Source organism: Melospiza georgiana, chromosome 2, assembly GCF_028018845.1.
Source record: "Melospiza georgiana isolate bMelGeo1 chromosome 2, bMelGeo1.pri, whole genome shotgun sequence".
Taxonomy (NCBI): Eukaryota; Metazoa; Chordata; class Aves; order Passeriformes; family Passerellidae; genus Melospiza; species Melospiza georgiana.
Window position 1 is genome coordinate 23649188 of NC_080431.1, and position 24552 is coordinate 23673739.

General features: G+C 42.0%; 1 protein-coding gene across 1 annotated transcript in view; it reads left to right on the forward strand.

Annotated features, from left to right (window-relative positions):
• The first annotated feature begins 6082 nt into the window (after positions 1–6082).
• CNGA3 (cyclic nucleotide gated channel subunit alpha 3) overlaps positions 6083–24552 on the forward strand; it is a 30240-nt gene continuing 11770 nt past the window's right edge. The window contains exons 1-4 of the mRNA XM_058045411.1: positions 6083–6143; positions 15084–15215; positions 18826–18942; positions 20409–20588. Of these exons, the coding sequence (XP_057901394.1) occupies positions 15115–15215; positions 18826–18942; positions 20409–20588 (398 nt within the window). The 5' untranslated portion in view covers positions 6083–6143; positions 15084–15114. The remainder of the gene's footprint in view (positions 6144–15083; positions 15216–18825; positions 18943–20408; positions 20589–24552) is intronic.

Consider the following 24552-nt stretch of genomic DNA (forward strand, 5'->3'; position numbering starts at 1 on the left):
CACAGAGGCACAACTTGAGGCTGTTGAGGCTGTTTTGTCTTGTTCTGTCACTGGCTGCCTGGGAGAAGAGGCCACCCCCCACCTGGCTGCACCATCCCCTCAAGTGGCTGTAGACACCAGTAAGGTGCCCCCCGAGCTTCCTCTTCTCCAGGCTAAACAACCCCAGCTCCCTCAGCTCCTCCTCAAAAGTCCTCCTCATTCCTCATGCACAGGCAGCACCAACTTTGAAACTTGGGTTTTGCTGGTAGTTACTGCATGGAAGGTCTTTGAGCACTGTAACAGTGCTTTCAAGTGTGTTATTAGTTTGCTGAAATAAAACTCCTGTTGATATGGAACTAGGACAAGCTGGCTTGGAACCAAGATGATTTCACTGTCTGGAGGAATATCTGCATTCTGGTCATCTCTGATGGGCTGTGCCAGGCCATGGTAAGCTATCATGCTGTAGCCATGTGTGTGTGTAAGCCAAAAGGGGACAGGGCATGGATAGCCTGGCACTCACTCCACAAAAGAAGGCATCTCCCCCAAAGAGAGACAAGAGTATCCAGCAGAAACCTGTCCCTGCTGCCCGGATTAGAGTGAGAGCCAGTAACCTGCTCAGATAGATACATCAGCAGTCACTGACCCCAGCCCTCAGACAGCTTGTTTGTTTAAGCAAAGCCTGTATACAGAACGTTCCCATTGGCAAAGATTTCCTGAGTCTTTGCCTTTGTTGTCTGTGGTTGTTTCCACTTCATAAGACAACAGTTCTCACCTGTCCCAGCCAGTGATATTTGCTCTTTAAAAGCGATTTTTATTTCAGCATTTCACCTTTGCCTTATCTAACTTGTATGAAGTGGACTGCTCCTGCCCTGCTTTAATCTCTGGTCCACAGAAACCTTAGAGAGACATTTAACAGTGCCAGATAAATAAAGATTCAGCAGAACTCAGCACTCTACTGCAACATTGAACTTTCTGTCACATTTTCAAATGCTTGCTTTTTATGACTACGGAGACATATCTTACACCTTGAGCCTTGTATACAGCAGATGGAAATAAAGGGTGTTGCCTAAAAAACTCCAAGACAAATCATAGAATCATAGACTCCAAGACAAATCATAGAATCATAGAATGGCTTGGGTTGAACCTTACATGTCATTTAGTTGCAACCCCTAAAATGAAGTTTGGATAGGATAGGATAGGATAGGATAGGATAGGATAGGATAGGATAGGATAGGATAGGATAGGATAGGATAGGATAGGATAGGATAGGATAGGATTGTCACTGATATCTGCAAGATAGCAAGAGGCATTTGACTACTCAAACTGCTGTTGAAATGAAGGTCAGAACAAGGACACTTGGAGCTGTTAGCTCCCAGTAGCCCTCCTATACACATTTTTTTGTTCTCTCATTTCTGTAGTTCTAAGTTTACAACTTGACACAGTGCTTACAAACAGCAGTCAGAGATCTACCACTCATCATTTGTATCCTCTATCTCAGAACAATCCATCACAAAGCCTGTGCAGGCTGCTGTTAGATCCAAGTAAAGATATTTCTGAGTTCATGAAAGGGACGTCTTTAATCTGTGATTACCAACATTTGGCTGCAGACTTGTCAGCTGGCTTTCCTCAGACTCATTAGTGAGGCCCAGCAATGGCAGTGACTGCCATCATACAGCACAATGGGAAAGGTTTTTAAGCCCTAATTTATATTTCACATAAGTGTCTCTCTTTCCTGTGCTTGCTGCTAATGGACCACCATTATGTGAAATGGAATTCACAAAAATGGAAATGTCAATTCATTCTGTTTGCAGGAGCTGGGCTGTCTCTCAGCCTGTGCCTCAGGCCTGACTTGCATTTTGCTGAAATTCCCCTGAGACAGCAGGATAGTTTTATTTTCATTAAGAGATAGGATTGTCCTGAGAACCACAATAACAAAATAAGTGCTATTGTGTATATTGATTATCTGCAGCTAGCCACCTGGGGAACACTAACAAGGCTGCATTTGCAAAGGTGTTTGTTTAAATAAAGGAGCATGAAACTCCACAGGAGAATTCCACAGCTCCCTCCTTGTCTGCAGGAGCCGGTGTCTTCAGGCAGTGTGATTCACACAGGATGGTGAGAGCGCTCACAGCTCGGCTTGCAGTCAGCAGGAATCTCCACACCTCTCCTGGGCCAGGAGCCAGAGTCCCTGCTGACAGGTGACCGTGTGCTCCCCATCCCTCGGGGCTCTCTTGTGACAGAGAGCGGGCTGGGGCGCCTGTGAAACGCCGTGAGACAAAACTGCTCCAGCTAAGCAGCGCTGCTGGGACGGCAGGGGGGAAGGATCCTCACCTGTCCCTGCCCCGCTCTGCTCTTGGGCAATGCCTCCGTTCGCTGTGGCAGGAACACCAAGCAAAGTTAGAGGGTTACCATTCATTCTTTGCAAAGCTTGCACTGTGATTTTACTTGAAAAAATGGCTGGTTTTAGGTGGATGGTCAGGCTTTTGTGTGTGTAACAAGGACCCAACCCTGTTACACCAAAACCTGGGCATGCTTTTAATTGATTTCAAAGGGACACAGCAGCTACTTGCATTCAGCATTTATTTTTACTCAAGCCAGGTAAAAGCTCATTAATTTTGGTCAAAAAAGAATAACAGACTTCTGTCTTGCCCCCTTACTGGACCTCACCCCAGTGGTGCAGAGTAAGGTAAAATAAATAGAACTTGTTCACTTATACTTAGGACAACATGGAGATTCCAGTGTAGGACACCACACAGGTATGTGTGACCTTTTGCTTTTATTTATCAGGACATCCTTGGCTCTGGTGGGGCTAGTCTATGAAAGAAGCTTGGCTATGTTCAGTTTTCTACAATCGTCAGTTCCTCACAGGATCAGGCTGTTCAAAAACTGTGAAAATACCTATGATGTGGATTTCACATGCCTCATTTGGATGTTTCTATTGTTTGTTTCTATTTATTCTCTCTTTTGAATCTTTTTGTCTTGCATTTGCACATGTTGACGTCACAGTTTTGTTCACTGGAGCTCCAATCCTGCAGGCTCTCTCCGAATCATAACTCACATTGTTCAAATGAGAATGGCTTTCTAAGGCAGATCTAATCAGTGTTTCTCTTGGGAACAAAACCAAATGAGCTTTCCAAGGTTGGCAATTCAGTCCAATTATTTCACAGATCTTTGTTCATTTAGTTCCTCTGATGTGGAACAATCAGAAGAAACAGGGCAGAGCTACAATGCAAACAGGAAATTATGGTTTCTCAATTTGAAGAAAATGAGATTTTATAACACATTCCTCTATTTATTTATTTATTTAGTACACCTTACTCTTTTGTCATGCATCCTGGCAGCGCTTCACTGCAGAGCACAGCAGTCTTGAGAGAACTATCAGAATAATGTCAGAGCTCCTCAAAAGGGAGCTGTGTAGACAAAGCCACAGATACTGTAATCAACTCAACTCCATTGATTACCTGGGACCTATATCAGTTTACAGCAACTGAGAACTTGCAGTTTACTGCAGTGAAAAGATGCTTTTTTGGCTCCTTTCTATCATTATACAGAATCATAAAATATCCTGAGCTGGAAGGGACCCACAAGGATCACTGAAGTCCAACTGGAACTCCAGATTTTCCTTTTCTTATTAATTATAATTTCCAGTCACAAACTATCATGGAGGGTTTGCTTAATTGCATACACCATGGTACAAAATTATTCTTTAGTTTGCATATAAAACTGAAAAATGCTTTGTTAAAATTAGACATGGTAATTCATGGTTGTGTTTTAAAGAGGTGTCTATCTAAGACCAATAACTTTAGGCCACTGAGATAAATCATCAGTAGTGCCTTGATGAACATAATTTTGATGGATGATACTTGCAGCTGTCAGCAGGCTGAACATACTTGTTGATGGCTCTCAGGGGACTGGCTTAATGATTGTACAAATGAAGCAAGAACTAAACTTGGAAAGAAAATTTCATGGAAATTATGTTGGAAAGAAGCAACATTTTCTCCCTGAATAAGCATGTTTTAATTTATACTTAACAACTCAGAAAATGGAAAAGGAAAACAGAATTTTTTATTCCTGTCATCTTCAATTCCTAGGGAACTGGTTTAGAGGTACTGCGAAGATGTATTACAACTTTAACACAATCTTTTCTCCAGAATTCCCTTGCAGCAGTACTACCGAATTCAACAACAGACTTTGGACAGTGATGCCATTCTGGATGTGGACATTCATTTTTGTTGGTTCAGCCTGATCCCCTTAATGTCCGTATCTGGGACCTTCTGGAAGTCTCCATAGCTTTTCCTGTGCTCTATTCACAGGCTTCCTTCATGTAGCAACCAGAACATAAGAGCAAGATGTAAAACCTTGTCTAAGGAGGAAGCCAGGCCCTGCAAGGCTCTACATGGAACACCTGGGAAGTGCAACCAGTGCTTGAGTCTTCGGAGGGACAACAGCAGCCAGGCACTCGGTGCACACCTGGCTGGTTAGCTGCATTCCCAGTGCTTCCAAAATGCTGCCTGGAGAACTCCTGCGGAGTCAGCCCAGCAGCACAGGACATGAAAAAGGATGCTCTTCAAATGCTTTCTGCCTTCTGCTTTCCTGCCTAAGGTTTATGTTCTAATCTTTAAAAACCCTGTTACTCTGAAGACTGGTGTGACAGCTATAGGAGACAGACACCTCGAGATTCTGATGGGATTTTAAGAGTTTTAGCCATGGTCTTTTCCTCTCCTCAGTCCTTTTTGTGTGATGTGGTTCATCTTTCTTGACAAGCACGATAATAACCCGAGCACTCAGAATGCTTTTCTAATGTCCCGTTGTGTTCAATGTAGCTCAATTGACATGCAGCAAAGTGCAGCAGCCTTTCAGTTAGGAATGACATGGCTTCTGCTGACATTTCCCAGCTGAAGAATCATTTTATGAATCATACATACTCTTTGTTTCCAGCTCTTCTGAACCCTGTGAAAAGAAGAATCAGAACTAAACAGATGGAGTTCGGGGGAGTGTGAAAGTCTGGAGGTAACTCCAGCAGAGGAAAATGAGGGTCAGCACCCTCAAGGAGGTCAGGCAGCGAGGGCCAGAGAGCTGCAGAAGAAACCTATCCATCGGTACGGCGAGGAGAAGCGCCTCTCGCGATGGAGAGGGTGCCGGTCCCAGCAGCAGTGTCGGGAGCGGCTGTGGGGCTCCATCCGTCCCCTCGCGGTTCCCCTCGGGCAGGACCCGCAGGGACGGCGGAGCCAGAGCCCGGGAAATGCACTCCCCGACGGCTGCCGAGAGGGAAGCGCTTCGAGCGGCAGCGGCACGTCCCCAGCCCTCCTGAGCGCCCCCGCTGCCTCCGGCCCCTCCGCCGGCGGCAGATGCCGGAGCCGCGGGCGGTGTGTGCGAGGGGAGGGCGGCGGGGAGCTGGCTCTCCGTGCCGGCCCCGAGCTCTCCTGGCTCCCGCTCCGCACGGGCTCTGCCGGCAGCACGGCCCGGCAGGGGCGGATGGCGGCAGCCGGACCCTGCCCGACCCAGGGGCGCTGGGGCCGCGGCCCCCGCCCCGGCGAGCAGGGGTGAGAGCCCGCCCGGCACGGGGGACAGGGGTGAGGGCCGGCCCGGCACGGCTCCGCCCCGCCGGGGCACAGCGGCTGCCGCGGCAGAGGGGCGTGTGGCCGCTCCTTACGGCCCCGCCGCTCCTCGTCTCGCCGCCCGGGGCTGCGGCTCCTCGCTCCGCCGGCGGCCCCGGGCCGGCCCTGCCCTGCCCTGCCCGCGCCGGGCTCCCAACTTTCCTCGGCGTGGCACGAAATGTGCCGGGGCGCCGCCGAGCCCCTTTGACGTCTTGATCCTCTCCGAGAACTTAACAGGATCGCAAAGCCCTTCGAGCGGCTTTTCCCGGTGAGCCGGGCTTAGGCGCTCGGGCTGCGGCCGTAATCCGCCCGCGCCGCGCGGAGGGGCGGCTCGGCGGGCCCTGCCCTGCCCCGGCGGGCCCTGCCCTGCGCCGCCGCCCCCGCCGGGCCGGGCGGGCTGCGCTGCCCTGCGCCGCTCCCGGCGCGGCCCCAGCGCGTCCGGGCCGGCCAGGACGGCGCTGCCCGCAGCAAGAGCGCCCCGGGGCCCGCATCCAGGCACGCGGACCGACGGACGGACGGACGGACGGAGCTGCAGAGTTCGGATGCTGCGGAGGAGAGCGTGGGCAGGTGAGTGTGAAGCAGGGGGCAGTAAGCCTTCTGTCATGCCTGTGAGAGTGGCATCATGTCCTGCACCAGACTTCAAGCCTTAGCTCAAAAGCTTGAAATGGAAACGTAAACTTTGTTTATTTGTTTAATTTTAAAGAAAAGTGTTAATTTGATTTATTGATGCAGTGATTTATGTACTTAAAATTAAACTGGGTTCAGGGCACAAATCTGAACCGAAGGGGGGCTGAGGGGACTTATTCCATTCCTGTTGACTGACACTTAATTTTACTAGCTTGATCCATGTGTCTCTTCACTTCTCCAGTGTCTGGTTCCTGTGGTTTAAGCATGAGGCTATCAAACCCTGTATTTAAAAAATGCTAGCAAATACTACAAGGAGTGAAAGAGACTAATTTTCCAGTGATTCCTGGTGCTTCTCATAAATTGACCTTGGTTCCAGAAATATGACATCTCTTGCAAAAATCCTGTACTGTAATCCAGACCATAGTCTGCCTAAGAATGTGGAAGATACAGTACTAATCAGTGTCTTTCTGTAGTGCAAGGTCCCCTCACTTGCCAAGAGGAAAAGCCTAAAGAAGATAAGGATAAGGGAAAATGACATGAACATTACTTTAGATCTCTGAAGAAATTATGTTGGTACCTGTTGATCTACCTGTTTTAACTATATTTTGTTTTCCAGATTCATAGTTGCTGCATTCAAAGCAAATAGTTAAAGGATTGTTGTATTTAAAATGTGTAATTTTCATTTTTACTACTGAGTAAAACTACATCTGCAGTTTCAGATGTTACAGATTTTGGAATAGCATAACTGTGTGTCTTCAGTCAGCACAGTCTTTGGTTTTTCCCCTCTGGTATTTTTCATGTTGTTTTCCTTGAGTATGTATGCTAAAACCATCAGATTAGAAAAATACGTGTTGCAAATGAAAATGGGACTGTCGGGATGTTGAATCAGCAAGGGTAATCATGGTGAACAAGTAGTGAATGACTTGAGGGAAGAACACATCAGCTTTAAAAAATTGTACCTCATCCTTCCACCTCAGATCAGCGTGTATCGGCTTTGCTTTCTGTGTATGCCAGCCTTTGCCATCCAATTTGCACCCGAGCTCAGTCATTTCGGTTCAGCACGTTGTCCGGCAGCCTTCTCCAGTGTTGCCATCTCTTTTCATTAGCATCTCTTAAATCCTCTTCGGTAGGATGCCTCCTTACGGCTTGTGAAACGTGACACGATTTACCGACCCCTCGTGCTTCCCTTCCCCAGGCAAATGGGGTGGCTCCGATGGTTCGCATAAAGTGGGCAGGGAATTTAAATGGGTGACAGTCACATGTATGCAAGCATACAGATTTATTTTATACATTCAGGACTGCAAACCTGCTGTGTTCCTGCTGTATTCATGCCCCTGCTATGTGCACTTTTAAGAGTTACCTTGAAATATGAATGCACTGACAGGAGACATTGGCAGAACCAGTGAATTTTAGGCAGTGGCTTCAGAAGCCTTGCACAGAGCTTATTTGCTGTATAGAAACATGGACACCTGTGCTGTGTTAACCATAGTGGCAGCAGAAACAACATGATGGGACTTGCTTGTGCTGTCAGCTGTAATTTTTAATTTTCTGTGTTTTAATTTACAATATTAAATTCAATATCCACAGCTAGAATGTATATATAGAATGGATATATAAATGGAACTATATTGCCAATAGTTCATAGTTACAGAAGGAAAACTCAGTCCCAATAATTCAGTTTATTTGAATGATTATTTTGGTACTAAAAGGTGCCAGAGACTCAGCCATCAAATACATCAAAGGTAATCATGTGCATTTCATTGTAAAACTATAAATTATACATACATGAATAATGCAATGCTTTATGAAGTGCATGCACATCTAAAGTACCTGCGAAAGGTAGAGTATTTGAAATCCTTGGTTGGTCCTGAGGCTACTGGGCTATGCATATAAATTATGTGCATTCTCAGATGTCAGTGCTCATAGACTGTAGAAAATGCAATATGATGTAGCAGAGAGTAATAAATTTTGAAAACTGTGCTTTTAAAAGAGGCCCTAGAATTTAAGAATTGTTGATTTAAACTGTAATGAATTCATGAGGGTAAGTTGGTACAGCTGATTGTTTTTTCCAACTCCCTGAGTTTGATCTAATGGCCTTCATACAAAGCTGATTTCCAGATGAGTGTGCCAGAGTCCAGTGTGCAGGTGAATTTGCAAACCTCCAAATCCTTGAAGAAAAGGATTTTGTGCCTTGTCTTCAAACCATGTCATCATTTAGAAGTTGCAGTGTGCAGTGTTTGATGTCCATTTGTTGCCATTAGGGGTTGCATCACTGGAGCTGCAGCCTGTCACACAGAACACACACAAGATACATAATGCACAGCTGAGCCACAACTATTAGCAAGTGATATAACAAGGATCATGTAGGTGGAGGTCAAATCCCAGAATAAATCCCAAAGGCTTATCAGGGTTGAACCTGAGAGGCTGTGTGAGGATTTGGAACGTGTCTTAACTAAAATGATGTTAGTGATCCTATGCAGCTTATCACTGCTTCTACAGCAATAACATGCTGAAAGCTTCAAGAGCAACAGTGTTTTAACTACACAAACACACAGGATGCATTATAAAATCATATATAAAGTCATCTTTTACTTTGTGGCGGTGATATATATCTCACCTTGAAAAGCTCTTTTTTGAATTCTGCCATATTTTCTTTCTGTAGTCCTTTTACTCTAAACAAATAAGCATTAAGAATACTAAGTGGTGGTATAAATAGCTGGATCTGTCATTACTACTTGATGAACAAATACATTTAGTTTGTATCAGGTGTATTAATTCTTGGTTGGTTAACAATTTTGGATTAAGTTAGGTTGCGTTGGCATATTCTGCCCCAGAAGGGAACTGCTGGAGTAGCCCAAACATGAACTGTCTCAGTGCTCTTGAGAGGGAGACTACAGTGATTCAAAGATCCTTCACAGATATTAGACAGGCTGCAGAGCTTGCTTTGATGGCTTAGTGGATAGCTATCAACTTCCTAAATTTGTTATAATTTGTAATATTAAAGTGTGTACCCGTGTGTTGGGTTTTTTCCCTGCTGAGAGGGTGCAAAATTGTCTGAAACTCAGGCCACAAAGCTGCTCAGAGGCCTTGACTGTGTCCAGATTGCAGTGAGTGCTGAAAACAGGTACTGCTGCTGCCATAGGTGTTCTAGAGTGCTGAAAACCCATAAGAAAGCTATTTGGAGCCCATAATCTACAGGTAGCAGGCTCTGGAAAAAGGAGGAAAATTGGGTTTTTTTCTTGCTTAATTTGAAGTAGACTTGCAAAGGTTTCTCATTTTTGAGGTGCAGCTGCTCAGCACAATGCCATTTGCTGCAGACAGGTGAATCGACTTGAGAAATAGGGGAGTTGTGGCTGTGAATTGGGTGCCACTGCTTTGGGCTTGGAGTTAGAAGCCCAGTTATTCTCCATATCCCAGTTTGGTTTCAGTCATTTCACATAGGTAGCTTCCTTCTTAGTGCCATGTTCCTGCTCACCTGCATTTCTGCATTCCTGCTTCAGGAAATTCACTGGATGGCAGAGCTCCTAAAATTTAGATACTGCAGCCTTCGTAGCTCTGCTTCTAGGTCTTTAATGATGTAGCCCTAAAGAGACAAGTAGAACTTGATATTCAAAACTAGGAAATACTCAAGTGAATCCAAAATTTTCATATGTTACTTGAACTCATACTTGTTGTAAAAACAACTGGCTGTCTTGTTAAAAATGCTTCTTTTATACCAGAGTGTCTTTGAAATAGTTTGACACAAAACCTCAGTTGCTATTGAATCCAAAAGGAAGAGGATAAAAGAGCCTGACCACTTCCATTTCAAGTAGGGAGTGCTATCATGTATGTAATAATTACATGTATGTAAATTGTTACATTTTTAGGATAATACATCTGTCTCATTTAGCTGTAGTTTCAGTCTCAGTGATTTAGGCACTTGAGTGTGGGATTATTAATCTCTTTCAGTCCTACCCAATAGGTAGCAAGGAAGAAAAGACTAGGTGAGAAAGCATGTTAAAATTCTGCTTAAGGCATTGGTAAAGATGCCAATCTTTCATGAGCTAGGAGAGATTCAAGTTTTATTTTGCTGGATGAGGCTGACTGAGGCTCAGAGGACAATGTGTCTGTCTGTCTATCTATGTTTTTGTTAAATTACTTGTAAACTAAATACCTGTTCTAAGTGCCTAACATGGATTTACCAGACTTGTCAGCCTTTAGGTAATCAAGTTTTACCCTCAGTGTAATTATTAGCATTAAATATTCGGAGCAGAGAGTGTAGTTCCCAGGTAGTTGTTATTTATAAAGGGCAGGTCCCAGGGTGGGTGCAGTGCCAGGGGCTGGCAGGGGTTGAGGGACTGATGTGAGCAGCCAGGGCTGCCTGTGCTGCACACAAATGGCTCCAGCCAGCCCCAGCTCATCCCCTGTGGCCAAGAGGGTGGCACTTCAGGGAAAAAGCACTTAAATAAGGGTAGGATGCCACAAAGGCAGTGTGAGGGGACTGAGGGGAAAAAAAATGGTGACAGTCATCTCTGCAGAAAGCAAGGTCAGAGAAGAAGGAGCAGAGGTGGTGTTGTGGGCACTGGAGCAGGATTCCCTTGCAAGTCTTGGAGGGCTCCATAATGGAGCAGACATCCACTGTGGAGGACCCTTTGGTGGAGCCATTCCTGAAGCAGACTGCAGCCAGTGAAGAGGAGCCTGTGCAGGAGCAGGCTCTCCTGACAAGGACTGTGGGCCATGGAGGACCCACAGTGGAGCAGGTTTGTCCTGCAGGACTGCAGCCTGTGGAGCAGGTTGTGAAGGACTGCAGCCTGCAGCAGGGACCCAGACTGGCTCAGGGACATGGTGTGAGGAGGAACAGGGACTGACTGCAGCCTCCCATTCCCAGCCCCTGTGTTGCTGGGTAGGGTGGAGGAGCTGGAGGAGTTGGGAATGTAGGGGTAAAGTTGAATCTAGGGAAAATGAGTGGTAGAGTGTTTTGCCTTTGTTTCCTGCCATCCAACTCCATTTTAATTTGCATGAAATTGAGTTTTCTCCAGTTTGAGCCCGTTTTCCTGTGACGACAGTTGGTCTTCTAATGTCCTTTTTCTTCCTGTTTTTTCCTCTTGACCCATGGTGAGCTTTCTCCCACTGGGCTGCTGAAGAGGAGAAGTGCAATAGCAGCTGTGTGGGCATCTGGCAGCAAGCCAAGACCAACCTGCCTGGTTTTAAATATGAAACTGAGCTCTGCTCACTTCTTAAAACTGCCTTGTGAGAGCCAGTGTTTAGTGGCAGTTTTGGGATTGCAGGTCCCAGATGGCTGGAGCTGTCTCTCTGTGTCCTTGCAAAAGAGGTTTGTGGAGCCTCCTGACTCTTCAGGACTTTCCTGCTGGCTGACTCCTGTTAAGCTGCTCCTTAGTTAATTACTTGCCATATTTTGGATCCAATGTTGAAATGTCAATCTCCTCCCTAGACTAGTAAAAACACTTGTCATTAGGGTTCTAGAGGCCTGTAAGGAACAAATATTTCTTCTTCATCAGCTAGTTAGTCATTTGTCAGAACTTTATGGGCTTTATGCAGTGCCAAACCACATTGCTTCAGGAGGTCTCAGCACCTGCACTGTACCCAAATTACCTCGGTATTTATTTGTATCTGTCCTGTGTTCAGTCTCTCTCTACCACAGCTGGGCACAGGTAACACACTTTCATCCACTCCTCCTACCTCCTTCCAAAAATATATTAATCTATTTTTTTGCTTAGTAGTAGAGTTGTATTTCTGTGAAATTTTCTCCCCCTGCTTTCCTCCAGTATAGGGCAGAATAAGAGTTCAGACCCCACTGTATATTGAATGTCAATTTTACAGCTGAAATGATTGTAAGGGATCTGAAATGACCTGAAATGTTACCTACATATTTTTATTTTATAACTTTTGAGTCTTCACCTTTTAGGGTGAGCAGGCCCCATTTTCCTTTCTCTCCCTTTTTCAGGTCTTTAATCATTCTTGCCATGCTGTTATTCTGCTTTATCTTTCTGATTAAGAGAAGGACTTGGAGTGTTCCAGATGAGTCTGCACTGTTGCTTCATGGAGCAGTTTTAGTGGTTTTTGTGTCATTACCATGTTCCATGTATACATTGTCAGTTGTGTCAGCAAGGCTGCCCTGCAGTGAGCACACTGATTCTCTGAGCTGTACCTGTGTCCTAGGCTCATAAACTGGTTTGATTTGGTTTGGAAGGGACCATAATGACCATGTAATTCCAACTCCTCTTCCACCAAACCAGTTTACTCAAAGCCTCATCCAACCTGGCCGTGGACACTTGCAGGGGTGGGGCAGCCACAGCTTCTCTGGGCAACATGGTCCAGTGTTTCAACACCATCATAGTGAAGAATTTCTCCCTCATATTTAATCCAAAACCAGCCTTTCAGGTTCCCTTTCTGAGTACATATGGTTCATTTGGAAGCATGTAGGGCATTAGTTTCACCTGCTTTTCACCTGTATTCATGGGTTTCCATTTGCCTGTGTTGCACATCACTTACCATCAAATTGAGAAATTGCTGTAGTTGATGTTGGTCACCCTGAGGTTCCCTGCACTCCTTTTCTTTCTCTTGCCTATACAATTTTTTGCTGTCCTGAGATCTTACTGTATCACCACTTCATCTTTCCATCAGCATCATTAACAACAGGTTTTCCAACAGAGCCCTGAGGAATACTGTTTATAAACATCTGCAGTGGTGAAGGTGACTGTTTAGTCCTGTTCTTGCTTTCTGTCTTCTTGTTTTTTTAATTCAATATAGTGTTTGACTTCATATGCTATTATTTTTTTTTCTTTTTTAGTGGCATAGCTTTTGAAAGCCTGAATAAGGTTTCCTGTATTCAGTACTCCTCTGGCATACTCAAGCCTTTCAGGAGGTTTGGAGTATCTAATTCCAATATATGTTAAAAGTGTTTAATTCCAGATTAGTAATATCCAATTTCAGCCATTTCAGTTTTAAGTGTAAAGAAACGCTGTACTTCATGTTTTTTAACCAAACTTGTGGGAACTGATGCACAAATGCACCTGGAAATCCATGTGCCACACCTACAGCATTTGAAACATAGAAGGGCATTGTTCACTCATCTCCAGTGTCAGAAGCAATGGGTCTTATCAGTGAAGGAATCCCTGGTGTTAGCAGCAAATTATCCACATCACCCCAAGACTTCAGAAGGGTTTCATTATCTCGTGCTTTTATTGTTTTAACAGTTTTACTTTTTAAACAGAGTTGCTTACTTTGTTGGAGGTTATAAACCAGGTGACCCTTGTTTTTAAGAACTGCTGTAGGTAGACATCAATCTGATTGTGAATCACCAGAACTGATAAGTGGAACTAAGTGTCAGAACTAGTCAAGAGCTTCACTCAGTGCTAAATTTGCTCTGAAATTACAACTTTAGAAAAAAGGTTAATGCTTTGTTATTTATGAATAATTCTTCCCACTATCAAGCTTTTAAAACTGAGTTTTGTTTTTTAACATAAATTATGTGCACTTTAGAAGTTAATTCTTCTGAGTGAACATTCCAATCTGAGAGTGGGTTGAAAGAGTTGAATTTTTTCATATCAATGTGTAATAAAAATGCCCTTTTTTTTTCCCAGTTAAACTTCAGTTAATCAGCACGAACAAGGCCCAGTTTAAAGTGAGACACAGACAGTAACTGATTTAAATTAAAGCAAAATTAGTGATGAGGAGTACTAATAAAATTTTTGAATATTAAGTGATGCCCAAGGCTGTTTCTAGAGTAATTTCATTATTTCTGGATTTAAAAAAAAACACTTTAAAATATAATAAATAATTTTTAAAGTTATGTATTACTTTCTTTAATTGTCTGGGAATTGAGTGGAGGGTAAGTCGGGTATGTTGTTTTCAAGAAAGTGGGTGCATAATATTCTAACCATGGGTAATAACCTGAATGATTCAAGTCACAGTTTCTGAAAGATCTGTATTTCATTTGGTGTTGAAGGTGGATCTTGTGTGGTCAGTGACACAGAGGATTCCAGGTGAAAAATGGACACGACCTAGTGTGAGGGAGTTGATTGATCCTGAGGGAATTTCATTCTAGTCATATTTCAGACAAAAAGGGTTCCTGAATGGAGTTTCTAAATCTTTTTTTTTCTTGTTGAAAAATTCAAAGCTTTCACTGAAATTCTTTCAGTCCTTCATTTGTAAGACACTTGTCTTAAGTCTTAAAACTCATTTTGTAAGTAGTAGATGTGATATGAATTTGGAAAGGCATTGAAGATCCAATCTGGAAAGGAATTTAGACAAATCTTTTAAAACTAGTAGGAGATAAGCTGCTAAATATCTTAACAGAGACTGTTTTGAAGCATTGTGATAAAACCCCCTAGTGTGTGTTTACTGCAGAGTTTTAATAATACAGAGTTATAGCATGGCCTGCATTAAACTAAGGGGTAAATGTCATTAATTATCTGCTTGGTTAATATGGATTTTTGGAATAAAAGTCTTAATCATAAAATAGATAAAATTAGCACAGGGAAATCAATCTAAAGTGGAATAGGTTGTCCTAGCACATGTATTACCTGGCTTTTTTTAGTTGACTTTCTTACTAACCTTCTTTTAATGAGATTTTTAAATGCAATTTCACTATGGATAATAGGTATGACAGTGTAGGTAGTCCATAAAGCCCAGAGACTAAAAGAATATGATGTCATGCAACCCTTTTGCTTTGGTCATGATGAATTTTTACTAACACTTTTTCTTCTGTCTACTGCAAATAAATTGAGAAATACATGTCATATGTGCTTGTAAATATCACAGACCATCCTTCAAATGGTTGAAATTGCTTTTTGCTATTCCACTGTTTTAATAAAGAACTCTTTTTGAGTACTGAGCGCATTCCTTTTGAAGCCTTCATATTTTTTTTTCCCATTTCAGCTGTCATTTAGATGTTGATATGTAAAGCAAAATGGCAAAAATCAACACCCAGCACTCCTACCCTGGTGTACACAGCCTGTCTGTCAGAACTGCTGATGAAGATATCGAAAGGATTGAAAATGGCTATATCAGGTAATATTTTCCTTTCATCACAGTCAAGAGAACAGGTTTCTGCCTAGTTTGTGGAACTCCTGTAGCTCTGGGAATGGCAGCTAGAATTATGGGAATATTGTGTTGTATTGTTGGCCCAGTGCACTTTACAGACTTGACAGCATCTGTCCAAAGTGTAGAAGAGACAGACACAGGGAGGTTGCACTAACTCATCAAAGACAAACCTCTTTCTCAAGTCACTACACAGATAGCACACAGGGTCTATGCTTTCAACAAGGTATGTAGGATATGGGCAAGAAAAAGATCCTTTGAGCACCATGCAGTGAGAAGCCTTGGGAACGTTTGGTTTTCTTAAAGCAGCCTCTGCAAATTGCCTAATTCCCCTGATAGGGAAAATCTGTAGTGAATAAAGAGTATCAGCATTTTTGTGCTGGATTTTTGGAGTGTCCCACTGTACAGAGGAAATGTAATAGTTTCTTTACATTCACCTTTCTCTAGTTTTGATAGTTTTAAAGTGGCTGTTTGAAACATGCCAGTGAGCTTGCACTTAACCTATTGCACAGTAGCAGTCATTCCTCTAGACTGGGCAAAGCCTGCTGGGCCTGTGGAAACATGCCTGATGATCCATAGCATCTCTAAAGGCTGGAAGTTGTTTTCTGCTTTTGGCTTGTTATGGCAAACCACCTCCTCTATGCGGATCTTGTCAGGCTGTCTCTTGCTGTTAAAATGCACACCCAGACTAGAGCACCCGGAATCCTGATGGGCTGATGGGACTCCCTTTGTTATGGTGATTTTTGGATTGCATGTCACGAGCAGCTGCTGTGGATGCTCTGTTTGGATTGGTCCTTTATTTCTTTTTGCTTTGCTTTCATGGTACCTTCTGTCACATAGATGTACCTACAGTAGTGAAAATGGATCTGATTTGTTCTGCACAGTAAGGCTTGCTTGCTGTTGTTGCACTACCCCATGGTCTCCTTAGGGAGATTTAAAAAAGCCCTGTCCCTTTCCCTCCATTAACAGTGATGTGTTAGAAAAAGTGAAAACACAGATTGAAATGAGCATCTTCCTTTCCTTTTTTTAGTGTCCTATTTGTAGTGGATGTCAGTGATTGGCAGCTCACAGAAGGGAATTACTGGCTGGGATGTGAGGGGGGGTTATAAGGGTTTAAATGTAGAATTAAATCCCTACGGTCGTCTGCAATTTCAGAGGCAATGACTTTGACAGATAGAGGGACTGAAATATGAATTGCACTTTATCATCATGGTGATGGTCTTGAAGGGTAATTTTTTTAAAGGAACATTCGATATTATCAGCATTAATTGCAGGACTTCATAGATGGGTAAGATACAGTCTTGCTCTGTAAAAGAGATCTCCTATTTAAGATTTTTGGATTCTTGAAATGAGTGCTGCTAAGTATATACAATAACTTTATAATACCATTAAAATTTTTGTTGGTTTTTTATTTAATACTTAAAATTTTTTTTAAACTCTATTACTGGAAGATGAATTTAAATTCAGATTTGCTGTAGAATATGTCTGTACCCAAAGATAGAAGCCATCCATGATTTTAGGTTTTCTCTCTTTTACATCAAAATACGCAACTATAGATGTTGGGAAGAAAAGCACGTTTGCTAGAGTAGCAGCATTTCTTCTTTGCCTTTGCTTTCCTCCAGCTCCTATTTGCTGTAGTTCAACAGAGCAATTAAACACATTACTTAGTTCTTAATAAAGTCTGTGGGTGTTAAATTTATGCTTAATGCTAAGGATGTGCTTAAGCACTTTTCTGCTGTGGAATGAGGTGTCACCAAGAAAAAGCATTCACTGCAACATTTAACAGAAAGCTGCTACTGATTTTTAAAATGCTGTGCTCATTTTTGCTGCAGTGATTCATGTTCCCAAAGTCTTACTCTGTAATGTGTTATAAAGTTGGTTCATTTTGTTAAAACAAAAATAAAAAAACCCCAAAAATAACAAATGAATCTCCATTTTTAAAACCCAGCCTCTGTATAGAAGCACCTCAAATAGGAGAGGCAGCACATCAGCTTATACACACAGGTTGGCTGTCTAAAGTTGGAAGTAGGGTTCAGCTGTGCTCTGTAGACATCTGGATTTCAGTGTCTCTCTGTGAGCAGGTGCCTGCATTCCTGCTGTGGAGTGGAGATGTAGTCAGTACTGGTGGTCAGCAGCACCCAGGGAACTGCTCAGCTTACCCTCAAACTCAGAAACTCTCCAGGCTCATTTGGCTCTCTTGATTATGAGAGGTATTTAGTTGCCTGAAATAGGCATCTAATGCTATTTGAGATACTACAGAGTATTTGAAGCATTTAGCTGGCACTAGTGGATGTGAGGAGACAGCTGTGTGCTCTGGAGAAGTCCAATAAAGTATTCTGAGGTGTTACAGATTGTACCAGACTCTGTTCTGAAGCAGCTGAATCAAGCCCTGAGATGGCCATTGGTTGTAATGGGAACTTAGATACTTCTTAGGCACTGCCATTAACAATATTAGAATTTATTGCTAAGATCACACCAAATGTATATTACTCGGTAAACGGGAATAAAATACTTAAAGCCAGCCATGGTAGTGCAGTCTAAAACACTAACTAGTCCAGTATCCTTTCTCCAGCAGGTCTGTAAGCAATTTCTCCAGGAAATACTAAAAAAGGTGGACAAACTCTACTATTCTCTCAGCATTCAGCTCAAGAGAGTTCTTGGGCTGAGTGTGGGCTCTGTGAATCTGGTAATCTGTGATGAATGCCTGTGCCATGAGTTTGTTAATTGTCCCTTAGAAGGATGTTAACTTTGGCAACCACAATATTCTCAGCACTGGCAACATAAACTAGGTTATAAAAGTTTTTCAGTACTAAATGGTGTTTTTTTAATGGAGGAGAAGTAGAAAACAGTTAACAAGTTGAGAATCCTGGGACTGTCAGGATCTATTTTTGCATTGTTCTTTGGGTAGAAATAATAATGTTTTAATTCTTTGTTTGTTAGTTTCTGAGCAGTGAGTGTACATAAAATTGAGCTGCTGATTATCCTTTTGTGGGCATTCACAATGCTGCTGCCAACTCTTATGAAGATACTGCAAGTATCATTTTTGTCAGTGTTTTCCTGGCATATAGATTAACAGACCCATATGAGAATTCTTGTTTCCATTACAAATGGGGGAAGAAAGTGATTCTTAATGAATGTAAAAAAGTCTTGTAAAAGTGAATTCTGAAGACTGAAAAACACAGAGAAAACCAAGGAGTACTATAAAAAAATCTGGAGTGAACCCTCATAAAGTCCAGCTTCCAGTGAAGTCAATTTCAAAACTCTGTTTCTGAAAGATGAGGCTAAATTTTAATCTTCTTTTTCCCGAAATGCTGATTTTTTAAGTGCTAATAAGTCATCTTTAGTTTCTGAGCTTGCTATAATGTATGGCAGAGCCTCCACTGACTTCAGTACATATTGGATGGCCCCAGAAGAATAGGAGCCCAGGCTTAGCAACAAGGTTATCAAATGCTGTATTACTAGGGAGAGGGCAATGTGCTGGACTGTTTCCTGATGCAGTGGTAGAGAGAACCAGATGGGGGAAAGTCTGGTGAAGGCTGCATGGAATTCTTTAAAAAAAAAAATAAAATTGTTTTTGCAGAGCCCATTCATTGCGTGAGGATGCATCTTCAGAACTTCAGGGAGTCATTTCTGTGGAGGGAGGACATGTACCTGAATCCCAGACCAGCTCCTTCACTGGCAGGGGAGCAATGGCAAGGTAACATAGTAACTAATAGAATGTTAACCAACTAATAGAATTTCCAGTATTAATTCAATTTGCTGGAAAAGACTGGTCACAATTTGGAGGTAAAGAAAGAAGAGCCATCACTTTCCAAAGAAAGTGGATGGAGTCCAGCTGAAGAATGTCTCTAAGAAGTAACAGAAGTTGCATTTGACCTTGATTCATCACTTACTAATAGAAGTCTTAGAATCTGAGAGAGGCTGAGTAAGCCCAAAGAAATTTTTCAAATATAAAAGAATAAATAATTTTTACATAACTGTATCTGAAAATACACTGAATGCCTGGGAAATGCATGAAGTGAGGCCAGGCTGTAAAATAAATGGGTAAGTGTTTGGTTCAGGCTGATAGCTGATGCTGTGTTTGTTTCCTATCAAATAAAACATAATGATTCTCTCCTTTTGGTAGATGGCTCTGGAAAGGGAGGAGACAGGGAGTCTCTGTGTTTTGAGTGCAAGAATTCCTGTCAGTTTTTAGAATCCAGTTATGTTTATAATGGATTTGGAGCCCTAGTCAGCAAGATTGAAGCTGAGCATTGTCTTAAGTTGTTTGTATTACTGGGACTTAAGTGAAAACCTGAAGTGGAGGTTCAAAACCTTATTGTGTCTGCTTTGTGTCTGAGACAGCAGGGCTCTGCCTTCAGATACCATTGCTCCACATAACACAGACCACAGTTTCTTTAAGCACAGTGTATTTCAAAGAGCAAAGAAAAAAATTACTGTAAAACTATGGTAATTTAAAGAGTATTGTTCACATTTCATAATTTTGGATAGTGGAGAATAAACTGGGATTTTCCTCCTTGGTTTTCAGATAATGACATCATCAGATGTAGATGACAAAGTATTCAAGAAGTTGAGTTTAGATGAGAAAAGATTGTAGTTGTGTGTTTTGTGTAAACATAATGCACATGAATATATAAATTCATACTGAGAGCTTCCTTTTTAATCTTTGTTTATAATTTCTTTACCTTTTTTCAGGATAGATTGGATGATGTGTGTGTAGCTACAGTTATGTATGCTCTGAATATACAGGGAAGTTTGTGATGTAATGTAACCATGAATGCCTAGCAATTTAAATATTAGGGTAATACAGCATGACTCTTGAATGGAAATTCTCAAGGATCTAAAAATCCTGCATCTGATGGACTTCACTGAGTATCTCACTTTGAGATGCAAAGGCCCCCACTCAGCAAGAATATTCTGTTGCTCCTGCAGTGGGGATACAGTAGAATAGGAACTGATATGTGAGGTATTTTCCTGATCCAGTGCAGAAGGTGATCTGCAAAATTGTGGCAAGTGACTGAGTTCATACTGTTACTCCATCAAGTTTAATTTCATCACAGGGGGAGATGTGGAGAAGAATCCTGGCTGGTGTTTGTGGGGATGTTTTAAGGCACCTCCTGTTTCTGCCTGGTTCAGTCCATTTTGTGTGTGTGCTCCCTGCAGGCTGTCACGGTTTGTGTTGTCCGTGAGGTCCTGGGCCACAAGGCACTCGCACCGTGAGGAGCAAAGGCCCGACTCTTTCCTGGAGCGCATCCGGGGCCCGGAGCTCGTGGAGGTGTCCACCAGGCAGAGCAACATCCGCTCCTTCCTGGGCGCCCGGGATCGGCCCGGGGCAGCCAGCAGGTAAGAGGACTTGTTTGTATTGAAATGGCTGAGGTTATCATGTTTTCTTGGTAATTAGGATGTAAGTTGTATTTTAAGAAGAGAGTAAGGAGCTTAGTGTGGGAGATGAGCAGAGTATCTAATGCTGCCCAGGAATCTTCACATAACTAAAGTATTGCACTTTCAACAGATTTTCTTCCTCAAACACGCTGTGACCAAAATCTTGAGGTAAAGGATTTTTGATCATGCAGAGTGATTTATCAGAACTGGAATTTTACCATATGCAACTTGACATTGCTAAAACTGCTCTCTGCTGAGGAGAATGCAATTTCTATCTCAAGATTCTAAGATGTTTCTACTTTTGGCTTTTCAGGATCTTAATGTGCATAATCTGCAAGTGTTAGGAAACTCTAAAGAAGCAGTTGTGCAAAATTGCTTTGTTATGTTTACTCAGAAGTCTATCTGACCACATTACAGAAAGCTTCTGAAATGACAAAATCATTTGGATGCTGACTTCAGTTATTAGCACATACACAGTCTTTGGTATGGAAGGCAGGTTCAGTCTTAATTTTTTTTCAGTAAAATGAAAGTGAAACCTTTATATGTTTACAGTTCTTTGACTTGATGACTTATTATTACGCTATAAATGTATAATACAGTGGTTTAAATTTAACTCCAGCTAAAATGGGAAAATGAAATCCCAAGACAAAAGCTGTCTTTCTGTTTGGCATTAGGCTTTGAAACAGAGACTCCTATATTTTTTTGCATAATTAAAGACTGGTAGGTAAGCAAGTAATTAGTTTCAAAAATATCAGCAAGCAATTCAGATTAAAGCAACAATCTTTGAATATCTGTGCATTACACAGGTTGCTTTGATTTGTTGTAGTCCAGCACAGCCTTATTATCTTCACTTGATCTACTTCTTAGAAATTCGTCTCAAGAGCACATTTTATTGAATTAGCCAGACTGTTGCCTGATTTCTCAGGTGTCTGGATCAGTAGCATCTGCAGATGGCAAGTAATTAGAGAGAAAAACATTGATCATAGGCCAACAAACCTCTGCATAAGGCTATTTGAAATTAATTTGAGGGCACCCATCCTTGCCTTCTCACTTTTATGCTGTTGGTCAGGAACTCTCAGTTGTTGGATCATGAAGGCTTAATTCTGCAGCAATGGGTAGGTATGCTCATTACTTATCCACAAGCCTTGACACTGCATCTGTGAAGAGGACTTGAAAGGATTGAAGAAAGCTTGAAATAGAAGCCCAATGAGTACAGGGCTAAAAATAGTGAGGTGCATCTTGCCATGTACTAATACGCCTAAGAACAGGCTTCAGACATCAGATGTGGTCACAAATGTGTATGCCAGGCACATGACAGAAAGGAACTGGTGCCTTGAAGCAGTTATGCAAAGGGGCTTATCACAACAGTCAAAATTGACCTTGCTAATCTTATCAGTGCCTATGTGAGAAGCTCGTGAGTCTGTCTGTCATGTCGGCAAACACGTGTGTGAAACACCAGCAGCCTTTACTGACACTCTTTAATGTGTTTTATTTAACTTGCTTGCAGTCACTGGCCCTTGGCCAGGTTCAATGTCAACTTCAGCAACAACACTAATGAAGAGTAAGTACTGTTAACTCCAAAGACCTTTCTACTACCAGCACCTTCTCTTTTTCCCTATCCAGCTTAGTAACATTTGTAGTATAAACTCCTTAGTTCTTGCTAAGCCTTTCCTAAGAGTATAGTTTTATTATAGAGAAAGGTCTAGTTTTCTTAGTATGAAAAGCATCCTTTGTGCTCCCTGTGAACTTCTTTTTTTCTGAAGTTACCCCTTCCTCTCGAGGAGTGAATTTGACTAAGCATTTAGTCCCTACCTTCTGTAGTTCAGCTGGCTGATTTTACTGCATTACCAATTGATGCATTCATTTTTCAGTTTTTAAGTGAGATTCATGTGTAAATTTTCTAATAGTGGTTTCCCTCTTTTAACACACTGGTCCCTTTTTGCAAATCAAGTGTCCCAAAAATTTCAGGTTGTCAAATGAGAAGTGGATACTGATGAGGGCACCAAAACCCATTTATATGTCCATCTTTTAAAAGTGTGTGTTTCAGTTCAGCAGGTACTGTTGTCTTAGAGAGAGTGACAGGCACCATAATAAGGCTGGTATTGCCACAGAGTGTCTGACAGAAGCTGTCCTTTTGAGTTTATTTAATATAATTGACAAGCTATTTCACAGTGTTACACCAAAGAGAAATTTATTAAACAATGTGAAGAGCTCCTGTAATTTAAAATCACCCAACATCAATGTTTGTTGCTTGTCTTAGACCACAGCAATCTGAAGACATATCTGCTCTCCAGTATCCAGCAGCAGATATGTTCTCATGCATAATGATAGTAGGTTTTTTTCATTGCTTTCCAGAAGAAAACAAAACAAATAAAAGTAATCAGTACATCTTTGATTGTGTCAGAAATACTTCTAGAAAACTCTTGGTTTTTTTTTTCTCCAAATAATTCCATCATAGGCAAGTTTAAACTGTACATTTTAAATGATGCTGCAAAACCTTTTTGCACATAGCTGCACAAGAGATCTTCCTTCTCCTAAAGCAACTTTTTGGTTTGGTTTGCGTAACTGTTATTCAAAAGGAAAATCTGTGTGCAGTGAACAGTGACAGAAATATGCAGGTTTTTCTTTAGACTGATATAAAAGAAGTGCTATAAGCTTGGAGCCAAGCCTGCTAGATGGAGCCCAAAGGACTGGTTAGGACAGAAATACTTCTGCCTTACTCTGTTTCTGACAGTGACTCAGGTACCTTGGGCAGAACTTTCATCCTTTCACTGTTTCATTATTTTTAAATGAAGACAAGACCTGTCTGTCTACCTGCCCAACAGTCTGAAGCGTAGTTGATTTGCAAAGTACTTGACAGATGAGAAATGCAAATATTTGAGTCACTCAAAGACTATGACAGTGTTTTTAGGAGGGCTGATGAAGTAGATTTCTAAGTCTAAAGCTGCACACAGCTTAAAAACAGCATGGATTCTGCTGTGTTGGGGTCAAAGAGGACAGACACAAACTGTTTTATTAGTTACTGGATTTCAGTTTACTCAGGGTTACTGGTGAAGAAAAAGAAATGTGGACTTTTCATTATGTTAAAGAGCTAAGTGCGCCGTGTCTTGCGGAACTGTACATGATGCTTTCAAGTCTTTGATTATGGCCAACCTTTTCCATTGAGCAATTTGCAATCAGACTGCAAGTAGATGTGAGTATGATAAATTGGGAGTTACCATAACAGAAAAATAAACAGAGGCAACATGAATGGAAGAAACTCATTTACAAAAGGTACCTGTAGTTGACAGATGAGTTTGTAGGAGAACTCAGGCCAGGGAAAAATAGGTGCTATTTTAAAAAAATAGGGAAAAGTTAGATACTCTGTGAAATAAAGTTTTTTCATAGGAGGGAGTTGGAATTGTCAAAATTGTCAAATTGTCCCTCCAAAGTTCACCACCACTGAGACTTTTTGGCTGATTCTCAATCTCAGCCTACTTTTCCCTGCATAACAGGATCCAGAAATGTACAGGCAGCCCTAAACCTTTGAAAATTCTACTTAATGGTAATTCTTCCTTTCTGGTAGGAATGCCAGGCATTTGAAGTATTGAGGATCTACATTAATGCTACCAACAGCAACTGAGCATTTCCCTTTAGATCAGACACCATGCATGGTAATCTGAAGTGAAATCCTTACATGTTTTTTAAACAGGAAGGAGTTTTGGGGGCAGATTGGAAAACGAAGAGGTAAAGTTCTTGACAGTCAGTCCAGAGAAATAAATTCTTGAGAAGCAGTTCCCACTGCTGTGTAGGAATCATCTTTGGAAAATGAAAAATTCTTTCTTTGATTTGAGATGCAAGTAGAAATAGAAGATCAGTCAAGCCAAAGGTTCTTTTCCCCTCCAGTTCTGCTCCCTTTTACTGTGTAATTTTGAAGGTGTCAGTG